Below are 20599 nucleotides of genomic sequence, written 5' to 3'. Positions count from 1 at the left end.
TTGTCATGTGCGGGAATCGAACCCGCAACAGTGCTGTAACGCCACCGCATCTTCATAATCAATAATAACTATTCTAGTTTTGTAAGTAATGAAAACGAAATTTTACAATGATAATATACATACAAGTTTATTTTTTGGAATAGAATGGATGATAAGCTATTTGCATACTTGTTACAATTTCACCCCTAAACTACTAAAACTATATTGATGAGTCTTTGCATGTTTAAATGAAGACTATTGTTTTTTTTTATATAAATAATGGTGTTTGTTATAAGCTAAAAAAGCTTGTCAATTTAATAGTACCATGACACGAGATTTATCTATGTATGTGTGTGTTAAAAAAAATACATTTAAAAACTTGATCTGATAGATTTCAATTCTTTAAAATTTAAAAAAAAAGTAAATATGAGTACTTAATTCTCACGACAGGCTTTTATATCATATAGTGTAATGACTTATTTTGTTTATATTAAAAGTTTTAAAGGAAATATTTGTTTTATTTTTTTCAAAGATTCAGCCAGTAACATCCCACTGCTGGTTTCTTTCTCCATGTAGGGGAAGATTGGAGCTTAAACCACCGGGCTATTCCATTGCGGGTTAGCGGATATGTTATTCATTTTTTTATTTATTTATACTTTATTGTACACCACAACTACATTTTAAACAATAAACAAATTAAAAAAACATTTACAGAATGTGAAGTACAATGGGCGGACATATGATTATTTAGCCATTTCTTCCAGACAACCCAATAAAATACCTACTATGAATAACAATCACTATCAAGTATTTATGATAATGATCGGGATCGCCTGCTTAATGTGCTCTTCGATGTACGTTAGGGTAACCCACAAGGATAGACATCTACCGGAAAGAACCCACAAATACAAATATCCATTTCTCCAATTTTATCCACAAATCCTCGGCGTTTTAGGCGCCTAGTTATTCGGTTGTTATTGTATTTTAGTGCAAGAAAAAAAATGTTAATGAAAAGTTCCTAACTTTTAATCAATCGACCGGTCGTATATCTGGAAAATTACTACCCATGATTGAGTTCGCATAAGATCTCTAAGAAAATATTATATTACCAAAATAATGGAACTCTTAACTAGCCTTAGAATTAAATTTTCATCAAGTAAGACTTTGATAAAGCAAGGCAGTAATAAAAAAAATCAAGAACCAATCTTTTTAAATTTCAAATCAAGTATTCGACGGCACAAATGCATAAATTGCTTAAACATTCATTCGCTATCTATTGTACATCGAGCTGTTTTGTTGTTTACACTGAAATCAACGCCATCGACCTGGATCGTATCAAGCCATCGCTAAAAGTGCTCCAGTCTACTCTTCTTGGTGCATTTAATTAAACTGCATTTATTGTGTATAAAGTTTGTGCGTTCATGTTAGCGGAATCAGCGATTTATTATTTGTTATTAATTGACACACCTATCGCTTATGTTTCTTTTTAACCGACTTCCAAAAAAGGAGGAGGTTCTCAATTCAACTGTATTTTTTTTTTCTATGTATGTTACCTCAGAACTTTTGACCGGGTGGACCGATTTCGACAATTTTTTTTTAATCGAAAGGTGGTGTGTGTCAATTGGTCCCATTTAAATTTATTTGAGATCTAACAACTACTTTTCGAGTTATATCTAATAATGCGTTTTTACTTGACGCTTTTTTCGTCGACCTACGTTGTATTATACCGCATAACTTTCTACTGGATGAACCGATTTTGACAATTCTTTTTTTGTTGGAAAGGGAATATCCTTAGTTTGGTACCATGATAAGGAAACCAGGATCTGATGATGGGATCTCAGAGAAATCGAGGGAAACTCTCGAAAATCCGCAATAACTTTTTACTGGGTGTACCGATTTTGACTATTTTTTCGTCGATCTACGTTGTATTACTCGTCGATGAAATTGAAGTCGGTTTTTTTTCGTTTTTGAGAAAACACTATTATTTTTTTGTATATATATTTTTTAATGAAAAGCAATATTTCTACATTCAGTCCTCCCGTGACCATGGTTGCTGTAAAGTATCCGCCACGTCGAGCATGTAGAAAACTTACTAAGCCGCGATATAATCCGAAAAGATATTTCATTATAATGAATGAAATTTGGTAAAAATTAAAAAAAAAGAAAAAACAATACGTATGATAAATGAGGATAAACATAGATGCAAAGAAATGTCTATGTTTCATCGCAATTGAAAATTATTATAGGTTCACAGGTATTGAAATGTAATTCAAAATAGATGCGGTAAAACTTGGACATGCATAGCACATAAAGTTGGTAGGTAATTATTAAATATCAAAAAGTCAGCACGTGATATAGGTATTAGAACAGATGGGAATATGCAAAAGATGAATAATGATTAACGAAAAATATTTTATCGGGGGAAACTTTAATGAAGAACATTGGAAGAAATATTCAAATTAATTCATATGAAATCTCTTTTTTAGTACAATATTACATTTAAGAAATAAACGGAAACTGTTAGTACCTGATAAACCTGATAACATTGTCTGATAAATCAGATGCGCAATCGATTCAACCGCATTTATAATTAACATGAAATGATATTGATATTTGTGTAAACATATAGCAGAGTGGTTAAGATCAAATGAGAGGCCATCGATGCGTTGTAAACTAATAGCAAAACCACTAATCAAGCTCTTCACTTGGACCGCAAATAAATAAATTTTGGTTTATATTAAAATAATTATCTTAACTCTTAACTGTAATGTTAGATTACTATTTTTGCATTTGAAGTTAGGAGGAGCAGAATGGAGAGCGAAACAGGGGTATAACGATAAGAGCTTCAGAATCTTGCATAGTAGCTATTGAGTTTTTTTTTTCGTATTCTTATTGGTCTAATCTACATTCTCAATATGTGATAATTTCATAATAACCAAATAGTTCAATAATATTTTATGCTTCCTAAAATGACGATTCAAAAGTGCTTTAAGAGTAGTAAATAATGAAATGCTTGATATTGTTTTTGATTTCATACTATGTGAGCCTAGTACTATTCTGATTTGGCTACATACGAGTTATAATTACTTATATTTAGCTCTAGGACAATTTTGCTATTGATGAAGGATGTTTTCAGTAATCTACAGTAGAGTAATTTATAGTAGACCGATGCAATAAAAATCAAAGAAATGACTTCAACATTTTAATCTCCTTTACTATTTTTAGAAGAATTCATCGAATAAATAATGGATTTAATAGTTTTCCTAATTATTATTAAATCAAAATGAAGTGGCTACCAAACCAATTGAGATTAATCTTCTGGTGTTTTGTCAATTATTGTAGGTATCTAAACATATACGTACAATTAAAATTCACTATTATTGATTGAATTTTACGGAATTTACGATTTTTTTTTATTATCATAAATTTTTCAAAATCTATTGAATTAATGAATTATTTCACTAACCTTCGACTACCTACAGATTAGTCCTTTAAAATTGTATATGCTAACTGTGATTAATAAGTACAAATGTTTTGTCTAAAGAGAGAAAACAGAACACAAAACTCTGGTAATCTTGGGTTTTATAGTACAGTACTATGCAACGGATTAACATTTTTGCAGAGTACTGTACTATAATGTTTTACTTTACTATTTTAGAAGCAATTATATGTAGTTTTCGATGATAATTAGTAAAATTCATTAAAATTAATTATTTTAAGAATAAGAAAACATATCAAATAACATTTAAATCTAATATAATTAATGTATAATTGTATAATTATTATTTATATATTTGTAAACTTGTGTGAAATAAGGTACTTTAGTTTTATAAGTAAATATTAATAATAAGTCTTTAAGTAAGTCTACGAGTAAGGATTAATATTAAAAGTCAAATATAATACGTAGTAGTAATAAAATGAAATTGCTTCATGATGAGTCTAGATATAAAAATAGAGTAATTCATGTCTGATCTGAATTGCTACTACGCCTTAATTACTGATTAGTGCAGTAAATACATTCACATATCTTGCATCCATAAACAAAATTGCTGTCTATAGTTGTTCCTTACAGGGTCATTAATTATTTTCTTTTCATAAAGCAACAGAGACACAGCTTATCTGCATGTTTAATAGTAACGCTAAATGTGACATGTTACTTGCGTCAAAATATATGACCTGAGTTAGTTATTATATATAATAGAGTAGAGAAAGTCTTTATTTTATTTTCTTTTCTTTTAGGTAGTTACCGTCGACACGTCTTAAAAAGTGACTTGGCTGTAGTAATAAACGCATATGTCGTGTCAATTTAGTCAGAAGTAGACATAAAGTGGGCAGTCGTTTCGAGGCAACATAGAATTCGTTTTAACAAAAGCTGGAGACTCGGAGGATAAGTGAGGCTGTTTAGTAGAATCATCCCTTAAACACCCATACGACCTTTGACATTACACGTGATGAGAATGACATCCACTAACCGTTGTAACTCGAATCAGAAACGACGTAGATAAATAATAGTTTCTGTAAGTTTATCATTACGATTATACGATTCAGCGTGTAACATACCACTATTGGGTATAGGCCTCTTTCTCTGTGTAGGAGAAGGATTGGAACTTAACCCACCACGCTGCTTCACTGCGCGTTGGCGGATATGTTCCCTACTATGAGTAACGATCGCTATCAGGTATTTATGATAACTGGGGCTGACGGCTTAATGTGTTATTCAAAGCACACGAGACCCACAAGGACAGATATCTAAACCGGGAAGGAATATTTATACAAATACAAACATCAACCGTTATGCAACGTCATCTGAATAACGGTTGTTTAAAAATAGTCATCATTCCAGCCTATTGCAGTCCACAGCTGGACATAGGCCTCCACAATTTCGCGCCAAAAATGCATGAAATCATGAGTATTGCCCATAGTCACCACGCTGGGCAGGCGGGCTGGTGACCGTTAAAAATAGTACTCGCGGAAAATTTTATATAAGAAAAAAAAAGTGCTAATTATAATATTCTTTTCCAAGTCAGTTTGGTTTTGACCATTCTAATAAAGTATTAAATATATCAATGCACTTGTAAACATTGAAGGCGAATAGTCAGAATGGCTATATTTCTTAATGTTTGGTAATTATCGCCACGCTATCCGCTCCGCTTATAACTCAGTTAACGATGTGAGTTAGCCAATCAACCGACTGATCTCGACCGCGTTTAGATTGGCCGTGGGAATGACATCAAAATTGACTCCCGACAATTCCTTCCTTATTATAAAGTCAAATTTATTATGATAAAATGTGACTCGATTTCATACAGAAGATGAAATTGTATTCAAAAGAGAATATATTTTTCATATTAAATTCATTTTTCTGAAATTTTTTATCATTAAATAATCTTTTACTTATAAATTTATAATGGTCAATGGTCCTCACTAGGATTTTCCCTGTATAGAGGTCCGAAATACACACAATACACAAACACAAACTACCAGACCATGACGAACATCTAAATATATGGCCTCCATTGGTTTGTCTTGAGTAGGAATCGAACTTGCGACCGAATGCGCAACAGCCAGAACTGAAACCGCTGTGCCATCGTGTCGTCAAATTCACTTTGATTATATATTTTATAAGTTAATTGTACTTTTTTTAATAACTGAAATAAGCAAGGTCACACTCAATACCCCCTAGTAGGATTTTGGGGGGTCCAAAAACAAACACAATAAACAAATGTTCAGACCACCAAAGAAAACTGCATAGCATAGACAAATATCTACCACGTGCACCAGCTAGCGCAGTGACCGCTGCGCCAGCTCTTGAAAAGCCTATTTTTTAGGTTTCACAAAAAACCTATTACCGTTATAATTGGTCTAAAGAACGTCTTTGAGAATTGATAATCGTTTAGTCTGATAAGGAATTAACGAAATTAACCGAAATTATGTAATTGCTCAAATTGTTATGTTAAACTATGTAATGTAATTAGCGGGTGCTATAAACGAAGCTCAGGCTAGGATCGTATCAAAATATTTTCTTAAAAAAAGTGATACTACAATTTGACTAAGGTGAAGATAGATTGGATATCTTATTTATTTATTATAAGTACTCTTAATCATTTCAGCCTATCATAGTCCACTGCTGGACATATGCCTCCACAAGTTCGAGCCAAAAATGGCGTAAACTCGTGTGTTTTGCCCATAGTCACCCCGCTCGGCAGGCGGGTTGGTGACCGCGGGGCTGGCTTTGTCGCACCGAAGACGCTGCTGCCCGTCTTCGGCCTGTGTATTTCAAAGCCAGTAGTTGGATGGTTATCCCGCCATCGGTTGGCTTTTTAAGTTTCAAGGTACCACAGTTCTTCTACCAGAAGAACTGTGTTATCCCTTAGTCGCCTCTTACGACACTCACAGGAAGAAAGGGGTTGGCTATATTCTTTACTATCGTAGCCCTTATTTAGCTCTTTTGCTGAGGAAAAAATGTTTTGTTTTTCATTTCCATAAAAAAAGAAACAATATTTATAGAAGCTAAATTATAGAATATATTTTCATGAAATTATTTTCTATTATATTAATTATTAAATATTAGAATACAGTAAAAAATAATTAGAGTCAAAATAAGGAAATTAATGTATAATACGTAGACTTATCTAATCCTAGAATATACACTGCATTAATTACATTTCTTTAGATTTTTATGAAAATGTTTGCTATGTAGTTTAATTACCGAGTTACACATTTTAATAATTACTGAAAATTTTAAAATAATTCTTATTTTTTCAACATTGGAAAGTCAATTGACTTTCCAATGTTGACTTTAAAATTCAGTATGTAACATTACTAATACGTGGTATAAAATATTTTGGTACGTTTTACAGTAGAATAGTGACTATAAAGTTTAACACATGGAAGATTTAGTTACATAGAAACCTACGTCCAACACGGAACAGTAACGTATGGTTTGTATTTATTTATTTATTTATTTTTTAACTAAATACATTTGCTTTGTTGTATTTCAGCATAAAAACTTCAAAACATTAACTTTTGGTGTATTTGTGTATTACTCACACAGGCGTTTGAAATAGACGAGAGGTAATTCCTCCGAAAAAAGTGATCGTCACTCGTTGTACAGAACGCCGCAGTGAAGTAGTGTGTCCAAAAATCCCCAACCTCCTATGGAGAAAGATGACTTTGACCAGTGGTGGGAATTTTAAGGTTGAAGCAATCAGTCGTCTCAGATCATATTCATATAATTTTCCCTTAGAATAATTACAAAACGTAACGTACTCGTCACATAAAATACTCATTACACTAGCACGTACGCGTTGTGTCGAAGATTCTAATAAAATACGTACAGTTTGACAAATTAGTCATGATTATTGCTCAGGTCATAACGAGAATTAAATAGAATTTAACAATATAAAAATCTTTTAAATCAAATTCTTTTGGATTGGATGACATTGATACGTGTCCCATTACGAAGACTTGTCTAATCGATTGCAAAGTTTTCTAATTTGGGGTAACTAATATTTCATGAAATATTCACTCAAATACTCAAGTGACATAAGCCTAGCCTATTAAAAAAATACATGTCTTTCTTTAAAATAGTAAAATTGATTGATTGATTTGATTTTTAAATGTCTTTTAAATCATGTAATTTGACAAATTGTTTAACAAAAGCTCACTTGTTGTTAACATCATATTTATTACTTATATTTTATACTTATTACTACTACTCATATTTATATTTTATTTATATTTTTAGGTTACTCAATTCGACCGTATATATATATATGTATATATATATATATATATATATATATATATATATATATATATATATACATATATGTATGTTCGGGGATAACTCCGTCGTTTATGAACCGATTTTGATAATTCTTTTTTGTTGGAAAGTATCCCTAAATATCCCTAGTTTGGTACCATAATAAGGAAACCAGGATCTGACGATGGGATCCCAGAGAAATCGAGGGAAACTCTCGAAAATCCACATAACATTTTACTGGGTGTACCGATTTTGATGATTTTTAATTTAATCGAAAGCCGATGTTTATCATGTGGTCACATTAAAATTTCATCGAGATTTGATAACAACTTATGGAGTAATCTCTGATAACGCGTATTTACTTGACTATATTTTCGTCTTCCTACGTTGTATTACTTGTCAATGTAAATGAAGTCGGTTTTTTTCATTTGCGAGCAAATACAATTATTTACTTTATAATTCATTTTTTTTTACAAAAAAATTACTTTATTTATTTTATAATTCATTTTTTTACATAAAATTTTCCATTAAGCCTTTCGTGAAATTAAGAAAATGTAATAAAATCATTCTCTTCTTATATTATGAATCGATAATGTAATATTAGTTCAGTATAATATCGTTACGATAATTACAAATCAGAGGCGTAGACGATTAAACTTGATGAATACGTGCCTGTAATGTAAACTGCTTATCAGAAGTAAGTTACTTGTATGTGTTCAATAAAACGTATACTCTCGCAGACTGAATAACGAATCAAAGTTCTTAAAACTAGCTTTCTCCCACACCTTTGCTTGTCAAAAATTATAATCAAAAGTTAAATGTATCTTTTTGTGTTAAATCAACATAAATAGCAATTTTATTTATGTTGATCTATTTTATAAAAACCATCACAGCTTTTTAATATTCTTACCTTAATTATTAAAAATAAAATTTCTTATAAATAATAGTATCAGACATGAACTTTATTTAACATTTTTTAATAAATTATTTGGTTAAATTTAGATTTGTGCTTGAAAATTACGAAATTATCAGTAAATTTTTGGTGATTATTTCAAAAGAATAGATTATAAAAAAAAGTATCATACTCTTTTGTCGGATCATACTTATTACGGTCATCGGTAGGATAAACATTTTCTGTTTAGGTTCTGAAACACACTCAGCACAATTCTTCTAAAACAGCAGCAAACTTCTACATGACCTAAATATTTTTCATTTGTTACACGCTACTGTTAATGAGTGATATACGTCTGTTTTGAATGAAAAGGTCAAAAGTGTCAATTATATACAAAATAAGCAATATTTATGACACTTTCATTACGATTCCACTTGCTCATAAAAATATTTTTATTTAATATACAATATCATAAATATTACATCCAATAATAATTTACCAATAATAAATACACGTAACATATAAAGAATTCCCAGAAAATAGAGGGAAACATATTTCATAAATGAAATCCATTTGCAAATATATAAAAACAAAAAAAATAAAAATAATTTTTGTCATTATTTTATTTACTTTCTAAGCTTATTTCCGAGAAAACATTAAAAGTCGTCATCTAAATTTAAATCTCCCGACTCTAAGTCTGTATTCCGATAAAAAACCATAGACTTAAAGTAAATTCTACGTCCGCTTAAGTCAACCGAGTAAACAAAAACAAGAATTCATCTCCGTTCTTCCATTATGACTTTTTCATCTCCCAAACGTTAGAACATTAATCATTTATGAACGTGATAAGAACAATTCAAGAGTCGCGTTACATTTAACGGGATTAACGAGGAATTCGTTGTTTAAATTAATTGCTGTGGTATTGCTACATGTTGCTGTATTATTGTTCCATGTTGCTGTGCTATTGTTACATGTCATTGAGTATCGTGTTACTTGTTACAGCGATTAATTCTAATATCGCCAAATGTATTTAAATTGTCGTGTGGATTGTTTAATAAATGTGGCACCTTTTAATTGATATCTGGGTCGCGTATTTAATACATGGAAATTAAGAAAATTCTAATTATATTGTTTATCATTGTAATGTCAGAATATGACGAGGAAGGACTTCATCAGGTTGAATAATATGATAATGAAATAATTTTTTCAAAGTACACTTTAAATTCGAATTTTAGAAGCGTTATCTAAGGTTGAAACTCCAACATCAAAATTGATAAAAAAAATTAACATAATTTAAGAAACAAGGATAAATTAATGCTGTCTAGTGTACGTACAAAGTATGGTAAGAAAACAATATTGTTTGAGGGAGTGCAGCTGTATAATAATTTACCAAATCATCTTCGAAATTCGGATAGCATGAATGTTTTTAAATCAAAATTAAAAGAACACGTATATACAATGTAATTGTAAATATTTCGATTAGGCGCTACAGAGGTAAAAACTGTTACATCCTATAGTATATTGATTGTATCTCATTATAAGTGAACGTTATGTTTTATGAGAAATAAATTCTTTAAACCTAAAACAGGAATTGGTACTTTATATAAAATATAACAAGTTTATTTTGATCAAGGGTTTATAGCTTATACCCATTTTCGAAAATGAAAAAACGCTTAAAATAAATTTTACAGCTAAAGTTTTGACAAAAAACATTTTGCTTCTTATATTAAATTTTTGCAATTAACGTCAAAATATTGTTATAGCTAAAGGTCGTATCGTTATCAAAGTTGAAAATTTTAATTTTATATTTATTCGATAATTGTAGGAAGTATAAATAGTAAGATTCCAATTATCTGTACCAAATGCTCTATTAAAAATAAATAGCGCAAAACTCAGTCAAAAAATGCCCTAAAAAGAATGGGTGTGATGGAACTGATCATTAGTAAACTCCTTTTAGTAAGGCGACACGTACAATATTTTTTGTGCCTGTTTTTTCTTATCAGACACTCAGCTCAGCAGTTTTCACGTTTAATTTTTTTTTTTTTAATTTCACAACTTTATGAAGTACTTTTTAATGTATCGTCAATTTTAGACGAAATAAACGCAAAAATTGCTTATAAAAACAAAAATAAACATGAAAATATAAAATTAATAAAAAAAACTACACACCAAAAAATACTATAATTAAGGTCACGTTCTGAACTAGCGCTAGCTCTTTTGACACGATTGTAAATTAAAAAGTACGGTAGAGATGCTCCATGAAATAATTTTTCTTAATCTATAGGCTTAACTCGTGTCACATTGACTCACATATTAAGACATTGCTAATAATGATAACAACATAGCATTTTATCTTTAACGGTTCATTAGCAAACTACGGTTATATTTCAATTTTTATATTTACAAATATACTTTACTTTGAAATTTACTACTAATATAAAGTGTTATACTAATATGATTATGGATTCATTAAAGCTATTTTGCTTAAATGGAATTACGAAATCAAATCAAAAACAGCTTTATTCAAATAGGCCCCAAGAGCACTTCCGAATCGTCATTTTACAAATTAAAATTTTAATAAAAATAGGTAAAAAAACTTTTTAAGTTAAACGGTTTTATGTTAAACATACATTGCAATGTTTAAGATAAATGTACTAAAAACCAAAAAATAATAAAATAGATACAGTCGTGGGAATTATAAACATATGCATAGACTAGACTAAAATAAAACCGTGGGGCACGTCAATTGTCTACAAATTATCGACTTAATGTGCGATAGAAGAATCGTTTAATTCGTCGTTAAAATAGGCAGTTGGCCCGCAGACGGTGAGGAAATTACTTACTATTTTCTTGCTCATGGAAATTCCAATAGTTATACACTCCATGTAAATAAAAGAGATGTTTCAACTTGTAGACAATTGACGTGCCCCACGGTTTTATTTTAGTCTAGTCTATGCATATGTTTATAATTCCCACGACTGTATCTATTTTATTATTTTTTGGTTTTTAGTACATTTATCTTAAACATTGCAATGTATGTTTAACATAAAACCGTTTAACTTAAAAAGTTTTTTTACCTATTTTTATTTTCTAGTTTTTAGTTTTCATTTCGCATTCTGTTTAATTCATTTAGTGCTTCATTATTGCAAGGCCCATCTTAAATATTGAGGTTGTATAGTGCACTGTATTCTTCTTGTCAAGCCCTTTTATTTGATACCCATATTGGTGGGATTGATAAAAAATTGTTATCAGACATTTGGTAGCGGCGGCCAGCTTAGATTTCAATTTTGCATAGTAAATTGTATTCTACTTGTTGAGACCTTTCATTTGATACCCATGTTGATGGGATTGATAAAACCTAAGTTATCCGCCATTTTGTAGAGGCCGCCATCTTGGATTTTAATTTTATATAGTACATTGATTATACTGGTTGAGCACTTTCATTTGATACCCATATTGATGGGATCGATAAAACCTACGTTAGCCGCCATTTTGTAGCGGCTGCCATCTTGTATTTCAATTTTTTATAGTATATTGTATTCTGCTTGTTGAGCCCTTTCATTTGATACCCATATTGATGGGATTGATAAAACCTACGTTATCCGCCATTTTGTAGCGGCCGCCATCTTGGATTTCAATTTTTTATAGTATATTGTGTTCTGCTTGTTGAGCCCTTTCATTTGATACCCATATTGATGGAATTAATAAAACATAAATTATCCGCCATTTTGTAGCGGCGGCCATCTTGAATTTATAATGATAATGAATAAACATAATTGTATTGTCACCAAAATCCAAAGTGTATACAAAATTTCAGATTAATCGGTTGACAGGAAGAGGGTGAAATTTGAATTACTAAATTTGACCCAAGAATAAATAATAAATAAAAAATAAAACAAACGGGGTGAGCTAAATAAAACCGTTTAAAAATAAATTATTATTTTTGTAAAAGTAAAGCTACCACCGATTCGGAATGTAGATTCTGCAGAGAAGAATCAGCAAGAAACGTATAAAAGTTACTCTTTTGAAAAATAATATATAAACCGTTTTTTAGTACGTAATTAGTAACAAGTAACATTTATGTTGCATAAAATACAGCGTCACTAAGTCCACACATCTTTATCAACTATATAATCTTGCACCGAATACTTTATCTGTTTTTTTTTTTTAGTAAAAACTTTAAATGAGAAAATTCCAAAATTGTTTGTGGGGTTTTATTATACGTGCGAATATCATAACCCTAAAAGAAGACGTTTACTTTGCGCAGTCGGAAACTTGGAGTTACAATTTTTTTATTCCTTCTCGTGTTTACAATGCGAATATTATTATTTATTTCAAAACAATGAATATTCTGGTGAATATACATAATATTGTTATAAATATATTGCGACGCATTTGTTAATATAAAATGCCGTAAATGTCACTAATAGTCCTTTTTTGCAAGATAACTACAGTCTCAATATCTGTAGCATTACCCCACAGTAACAGGCTGTAAGACAGAACACTATGGAAATAGCTAAAATATATTAAACATGCAGTTGCAACGTCGGTCGGATTGTTTGAACTAGTTAAGAATTCAGGTCCTTTTAATCGGTAATGCATTAATAATTTGCGTTTTATTTGCTCTTCTATAATAAAAATAAATATTAAACAATTAAAATCAATTAAATGAGCTATTACAATCGACTCGAGCAATCAGCAGACTGATCTTTGATTTTGTCAACTTAGAATGACCAACACAACTTTTTTATAAAGATTTTTATATCATTTTTAAGAAACAACGCAAATTTAGTAACTGATATTAATTGTTGCACGAGGAAACTAAATTAATAATGGACTACCGCAATTAGTTACTGACAAATTTGTAGTCCAATTGCCAGTTTCCGCATCCGACAATCGCAAAGCGTCAAACAACTTAACTCCCGCTTCGTCGCCCACGATATTATTGTTACTTAACGTGCTATCACTAAATAAAGTCAACAAGAGTCACCACGTGTGCACTGCGTCCTAATTTTTAGATTTGTTATCATTTGGTGGCATTTAGACATGCAAAATGATTATGATATTGTTTCACTGACGTCGAGTAGACATCTAGGAATTGTTTTCTAATGTGTACCCGAATTTTACTAAATATAATGAAACAACTATTTTGAGAACTGTCCTCCCGTGACCATAGTTGCTGTTAAGTATTCGAAATGTCAAAAAAAAACCAAATAAACCGCGATGTTTGTTGAGAATTCTACTAGAGATATTGGGCTTAGAAGTGTTATACCACTTTAACCATCTCGGTATTCTGATTACATTTCTTTTTATAAAACCAGAATTATCACAATTATTACCTATATTTCAACGAATTCCTGATCCACGAATATTATCGTATAAATAATTCAGCATACCAATATCCTAGAGATAAACATCTTTATAACACACAATGTGAGGTATATAAAAGAATAATATTTGCATACCTCTCACGTCATAATGTTTATCGCCTCCATACCTCACGAATATAAAATATAAAGCCATCAGTATCAACTGAAACACCAACAAGGGTGTATATTTCATATTTGTGTATTTATACACCATCTTGACTGGTTGGAACTGAAAAAGAAGATATTAATATTACATTATTATTATTATTTTTTCATTGTAATGGTTATTAAGTTAAAAATCAATACTATGAACATTTAAGAATCAATGAAATCTGTAATGTATTAATATAGTCAGTATTATTTGAACATTCCGATAAAAAAAACAAAAAAATAAATATTAAAGAAGTATTTGTGTTACAACATTTGAAAGGGAGAGAGAAAGAATAGTCTGTAAGATAGTATGTATTGTATTTGTATCTCAAATTTATTGTAAGATTTATGTGTTTCAATAAAAAAATTTAACCATATTTAGATAAAATATATAGAAAAAAATATTATAGATTACGGAGCACGTAACTGAAACATTTATAAATTTCATTTAGTGATTGTAATATATGTAATTTGAAAGGATTACGCTAATTACACATCAACGGTTCGGTTAAGCGAAAACGGTAAAGGCTCGAAATGAGAACAAAAAATAGATTCTGACTTTGTCCAATTAATCACAGGATTTAGTGACACGTCGGGTGCCGGTAATTAGGATGGGATCCTCTTTAATCAATTCTGGTATACCTGAGAACTTAGGTTTTTGTGTAAGGTATTTTAGGTTTAACACACTAGATTGATATTTCATTATTACTATAAAAAAGTAACTATAGCTATGTTACAAGCATAATCATATGTACAATATTATTATTATATAGAAACATTTTTGTAAATATTATGTTTTAGCCGTTACAATGAAAAGAGATGAAAGTGATTAATTCTGTTAATTTTACTTAATGATTTCATAATTATAAACACTTATTACTTTAAACCATAACATTAATTAAATAAAGAACGGCAATTTAAAAAAAATATATAAGATAAAAAAATATAAATGGATATTTCGAAATAAAAAATTTCTTTAATATAAAAGAAATATAATCAAAACGATATATTGAATTTCAATAAAGATAGCTTCAATTTGAAATTGGAATCATGAAAGTCGACAAATCCTTTTTCAAATTGAAATAAATCGTTGAGATATCAAACCTAATTTCGTAAGCTAGCTATTCAGTGACTGTTAAACCACGTTTTGGTCCGAACTAATTCTAGATGGAGATTGGATAGTCATTATGCAATTTACTGCACGCGAACATGAAAAATTTAAACTCACTGCCCTTTTGAATATTTTCAAATAAATATTTCAAAATGTTGAACTTTCCTAATACCTACATATTTTTAAAAGAGCTATTCAAATAGCATATTAAATTATTACGACTTGATAGAAATTCTGTGACCAAAAGTTACAGTGATTTTATGAAAATCTCGATGTCCTTCATGAGTGGCTTCAGTACAACCAATGACTATTAACATTTCTAAAACTAGCTATATACTATTCAAAGCTAGAAACAAATTGATACGAAATTACACACATCTCACAATAAAAAATAGACTTTTACAAAAAAAAAAACTCATGAAAGATATCTTGGATTACACATGGATACTTATTTAACATGGAACGTTCAAATTCATCATTTAATACCTAAGTAAATTAATATCACTCCATGCCTCCTTATACATTAATGTTCGGTGCATACCGTTAACTACGTTTCACAATTTATAATTCCCTAATAAAACCACAATTATTATATTTAATTGCAATCTGGCGAAGTACTGTCAAAACACGATTGGACAAACTACAATTCCTACAAAATGAAATAATAAAAATGTTTTTCAATTTTAAATTTCGAACATCAACTAAAAAAAATCTATCTCGAAACTAAATTAATGAGCCTAAAACAATTATATAATTACAGCACCTGCACTTAAATACGTAAAACTATTGATAAAAATGTCCATAACGAACTACAATTTAATAGCAGCAAAAAATTTGGGCGCCCCTGCACTCGACGCGCGAGTCATTGTTTTGCCTAAAACTACGAGTTTACTACTACTACTAAGTTCGGTCAAACAATTATGACGGTGCGCGTCTTTATAACATCAAAAATATTGAGTCGTTCGATATATTCAAAAAGCGACTGTCTAATTATATTTTTACAAAAATATCTGTCCGAGTATGTAGAATAGAATAATAGTGGTTTTTAAACGTGGTGGTGTTTTTGTTTTTTAATTAATCCGAAGTATCTGGTTGGTTTGTGTTAAATAATTTGTGTGTTATTTTCTCGATTGAAAATGTAAGTATGACAACGAATGTCTGTTAATTGTTTGTTTTTATTTTAATTGTGTAAATAATCTTTAAATCTACAATATAAGCAAGTACAAAAGAAAATTGTACAAACTTTTTATTACAATATTTATATACAATATTATGTGCAGTTATTTTTAAATGTTTTATTTATTTTGCAACTTCATAGTATTGTGAACTTGAACCTAAAATTTCAACATAATTAAAATTAAGTTTATGTCTTTGACGAGTATAGAAATAAAAATTAGTAAAGTTTGATTCCTTTTGTATATATGAATACGGAATAGCTTTTAGAAATACGCAAGACGCTTTAAATTTATCGAAAAAAAAAAACAAAAACAAATAATTAAATTTATTAAAATTTTGTCACGTGCTTTTTTAACTTGTAAAATATGTTTGGCATTTTAATAAAAAAAAAACACACCTTGCAAACACGCTCTATTATTAGAACATAAACTATGCCAATTGTTGTTTTTCCTATATGTCATTGTTGTTTTGTGTATCAATGTATATTTATTTTAAAAACATTTCCTACTCTATAAAATAATACGAATATTTTTGGAAATTCAAATGGAATTTCAATTTTTGGAAACAGAACTGAAATTCTTCATATAAAATCGTCACTCAAATCAATAACTAAACATATAACATAAATGTGTGCAAATTATTTGAATTTAGAACTAAGTTTTATAATTGAAAACATTATCATAAAAAAAGTTAAATTTAAATTCCAACTTCAAAATACAGATTAAAAAATAACGCGAATACTTACTGTTACAGTTTATTCCGATCAGAAGTATCCTATGATCCGCGCTTCAGCGCACACTGAGAATATTCAGCCGTCAAACTTCACATACCTACGTCCATCACTGTTAATCTGTTTCGACAATGTGTCTTTTTATACTTTTTCATAAACGTCCAGTAAATAGACAAATGTGTCAATAGTATGACAGTTTTATGTTATAAATAAAATGTAGCTGAATGTCTGAATACAAGTTTAATATTTGTTATGTTTTTGTTTCTATTTTTTTTTATATTTGAGTTAACAGTAACAAGCTTTTTATTTTGTTTTATGAATGAGTTCTGACAAGTTTAGATCTAAGTTATGATTTTTTATAAACTTTTGTTGGATATTTTTTGTATTAATACATATAATATGTTTTAGAAATAAACACAAGTTAATAAACAATTGACTTTCGTACTACATTATATTATATTGTATGATGTAGTCGACGACCATTCTGATGTATTGGTGACTCTGGATCTGATTCGTATTCCCAAAATTATTTTTGTTCATGTATTATACATAACACTGATTACATTGCCAAAGTTTCTTTGTGCCTACTGTTATATATTATTACATTTTAATTTATCGATTTTTTTACCTTATGGCGATATAAATGATTTAATTTAATTTAATATCTGTTTTAAGTTTAGATATATTTGTCCTTGTGGGTCTTCCCACCGTGATTTGGATAGCACTTAAAGCCGATCATGGTCATGAACATTCGATAACGAGTGATACTCTTGACAGGGAGATTGTTCGCCAGCCCGCATTGGGATAGAGTAGTGGATTAGACTACAATCTATCTACATCGTGAAAGGCCTTAACCCAGAAGTTGGACGTTTACAAGCTGTTTTTGGTATAATTGTCACTTATTTAATAATATTATTAAATTTTAATAAAATTAATGTAATTTTTTGGAATGGTTACTATTAAAAATTACAAAAGCCTACTTACATAAACGCCATAATCGACATTGTAAATCTATAATATATATAAAAGCGAAAGGTCACTCACTCATCACGAAATCTCCGAAACTATAACACCTACAAACTTGAAATTTGGCAGGTAGGCTCTTTATAGGACGTAAACATCCGCTAAGAACGGATTTTACGAAACTCGACCCCTAAGGGGGTAAAACAGGGGTTGCAAGTTTGTATGAAAATCCCATATTTTTGAAGTAAGAGACTTGAAATTGAAAATGTATGCTCTATAGATGATGAGAAGGTGTCTAAATAATGTTTCTTTAGAAATCAACTCCCTTTTAGGGTTAAAACGGGGGATGGTAGGTTGACTCACGCATCACGAAATCTCCGAAACTGTAACACCTACAAACTTGAAATTTGGCAGGTAGGCTCCTTATAGGGCGTAGACATCCGCTAAGAACAGATTTTACGAAACTCGACCCCTAAGGGGGTAAAACGGGGGGTGAAAGTTTGTATGAAACTCCTATGTTTTTGAAGTAAGAGACTTGAAATTGAAAATGTATGCTCTATAGATGATGAGAAGGTGTCTAAATAATGTTTCTTTAGAAATCAACTCCCTTTTAGGGTTAAAACGGGGGATGGTAGGTTGACTCACGCATCACGAAATCTCCGAAACTGTAACACCTACAAACTTGAAATTTGGCAGGTAGGCTCCTTATAGGGCGTAGACATCCGCTAAGAACGGATTTTACGAAACTCGACCCCTAAGGGCGTAAAACGGGGGTTGCAAGTTTGTATGAAAGTCCTATGTTTTTGAAGTAAAAGACTTGAAATTTAAAATGTATGCTCTGTAGATGGTGAGGAGGTGACCAAATAATGTATCTTTAGAAATCAACTCCCTTTTGGGGTTAAAACGGGGGATGGTAGGTTGACTCCCTCATCACGAAATCTCCGAAACTATAACAGCTACAAACTTGAAATTTGGCAGGTAGGTTCCTTATAGGGTGTAAACATCCGCTAAGAGATGATTTTACGAATCTCGACCCATAAGGGGATAAAACGGGGGTTGGAAATTTGTATGAAAGTCCTATGTTTTTGAAGTAACAGACTTGAAATATAAAATGTACGCTCTTTTGATGGTGAGAAGGTGTCCAAATAATGCATAGTTATCTATATATACCTATATATAAGAGAAAGGTAAATAACTCACACATCACGAGAAATCAAAAACCGCTGGATGGTCTATCCATCCAGGTTGGACAAAGATAAAATTTGGCAGGGAGGTAGATTATAGTTAGCAGATGTCCGCTAAGAACGAATTTTATGATATTCCACCGCTAAGGGGATTTAATTGGGGTTGATAGTTTGTATGAAACATATATAGCCTGAAAACAAAACTAAAAATGTGGTGTATAGAGAGGTTTTATAAAAATAACTATTAAATTATACTAAATTGTGCCTTTTAAAAAGTTATTCAGTTTGATAAGCATTTCAAGTGACTGAAATAAAAAAATAATTTGCGTTAAACATCTTAATATCTTCATAACCACGCGGACGTAGTCGCGGGCAACAGTTAGTGTATTATAAAACAAAGTCCCCAAAAGTGTATGTGATCGATTCGCTCAAAATCTACAGAGCGGATTTTCATGCGGTTTCACCATTGGAGAGAGGGCTCCACCATTGGCAAGAGGAAGGTTTACGGAACGGCTAAGCCGATTTTGAGGAGAGTTTCACTGGAAGTTTACCGGAAAAACTTTGTGACACACTAATTTCAACGCGGGCGAAGCCGCGGGCACAGCTAGTTATAGAATAATTGTAGTTTGGTACATTAATAATAATTAATTAAATATAAATGGGTAATTTAATGTGACAAAATTTAAAGTAGAAGATAGTTTTGAGTATTTGTACATTTTTAATCACCAAAACATCAGATGAACAAAAATTAAAAAAAAGGTTCCTAAAAAATAGTGTGTGTTTGTGTTATATAGCCTTATGTACCTACTCACACACACAGTTAATATTTTTTATACGGTTAGGTTGACAAACAAGCATACCGCTCACCTGATGGTAAGCGATTACAGTAGTCTTCAGCAGGCGTCCTGCAACATTAGAAGCATCGCAAACGCAATTCTGACCCTACTCCAAATTCTCCAGGAGCTCTGGTCACCTTAATCGCCACAGGAATACAACACTGCTTGATAGCAGTATTATTTATTATTAGATATGATCTTCTGTGAGATCGAGTTACTTCAAATTTCAAAAATTCGTAATTCACGTATAACAATAAAATAACATATGTGAAAGCCTGTGAACATTTACAGTCGGAGCACTGTGAAATCGTAGCGGGACCATCAATATCCTATATTTATCGTTACATCGAACGTGCAACGCATTGAGCGATATTTGAGTGTAACACGTCGACAGGCAGTATGAAAAAAAATGTATACAAAAATACGCGTTCCACTTTTGTTCGA

The 20599-nt window shown here is 30.6% G+C and overlaps 1 protein-coding gene across 1 annotated transcript in view; it reads right to left on the bottom strand.

The window, feature by feature from the left end:
- LOC123660766 (ammonium transporter Rh type B-B) overlaps positions 1-17262 on the bottom strand; it is a 31982-nt gene extending 14720 nt beyond the window's left edge. Inside the window, exons 1-2 of the mRNA XM_045595802.1 lie at positions 17188-17262; positions 14102-14234 (exon numbers count right to left, since the gene is read on the bottom strand). Of these exons, the coding sequence (XP_045451758.1) occupies positions 14102-14219 (118 nt within the window). The 5' untranslated portion in view covers positions 14220-14234; positions 17188-17262. The remainder of the gene's footprint in view (positions 1-14101; positions 14235-17187) is intronic.
- Positions 17263-20599: the final 3337 nt, after the last annotated feature.

This window comes from Melitaea cinxia, chromosome 16 (assembly GCF_905220565.1).
Source record: "Melitaea cinxia chromosome 16, ilMelCinx1.1, whole genome shotgun sequence".
Classification (NCBI taxonomy): domain Eukaryota; kingdom Metazoa; phylum Arthropoda; class Insecta; order Lepidoptera; family Nymphalidae; genus Melitaea; species Melitaea cinxia.
This window is presented reverse-complemented; position numbering and strand designations above follow the sequence as displayed.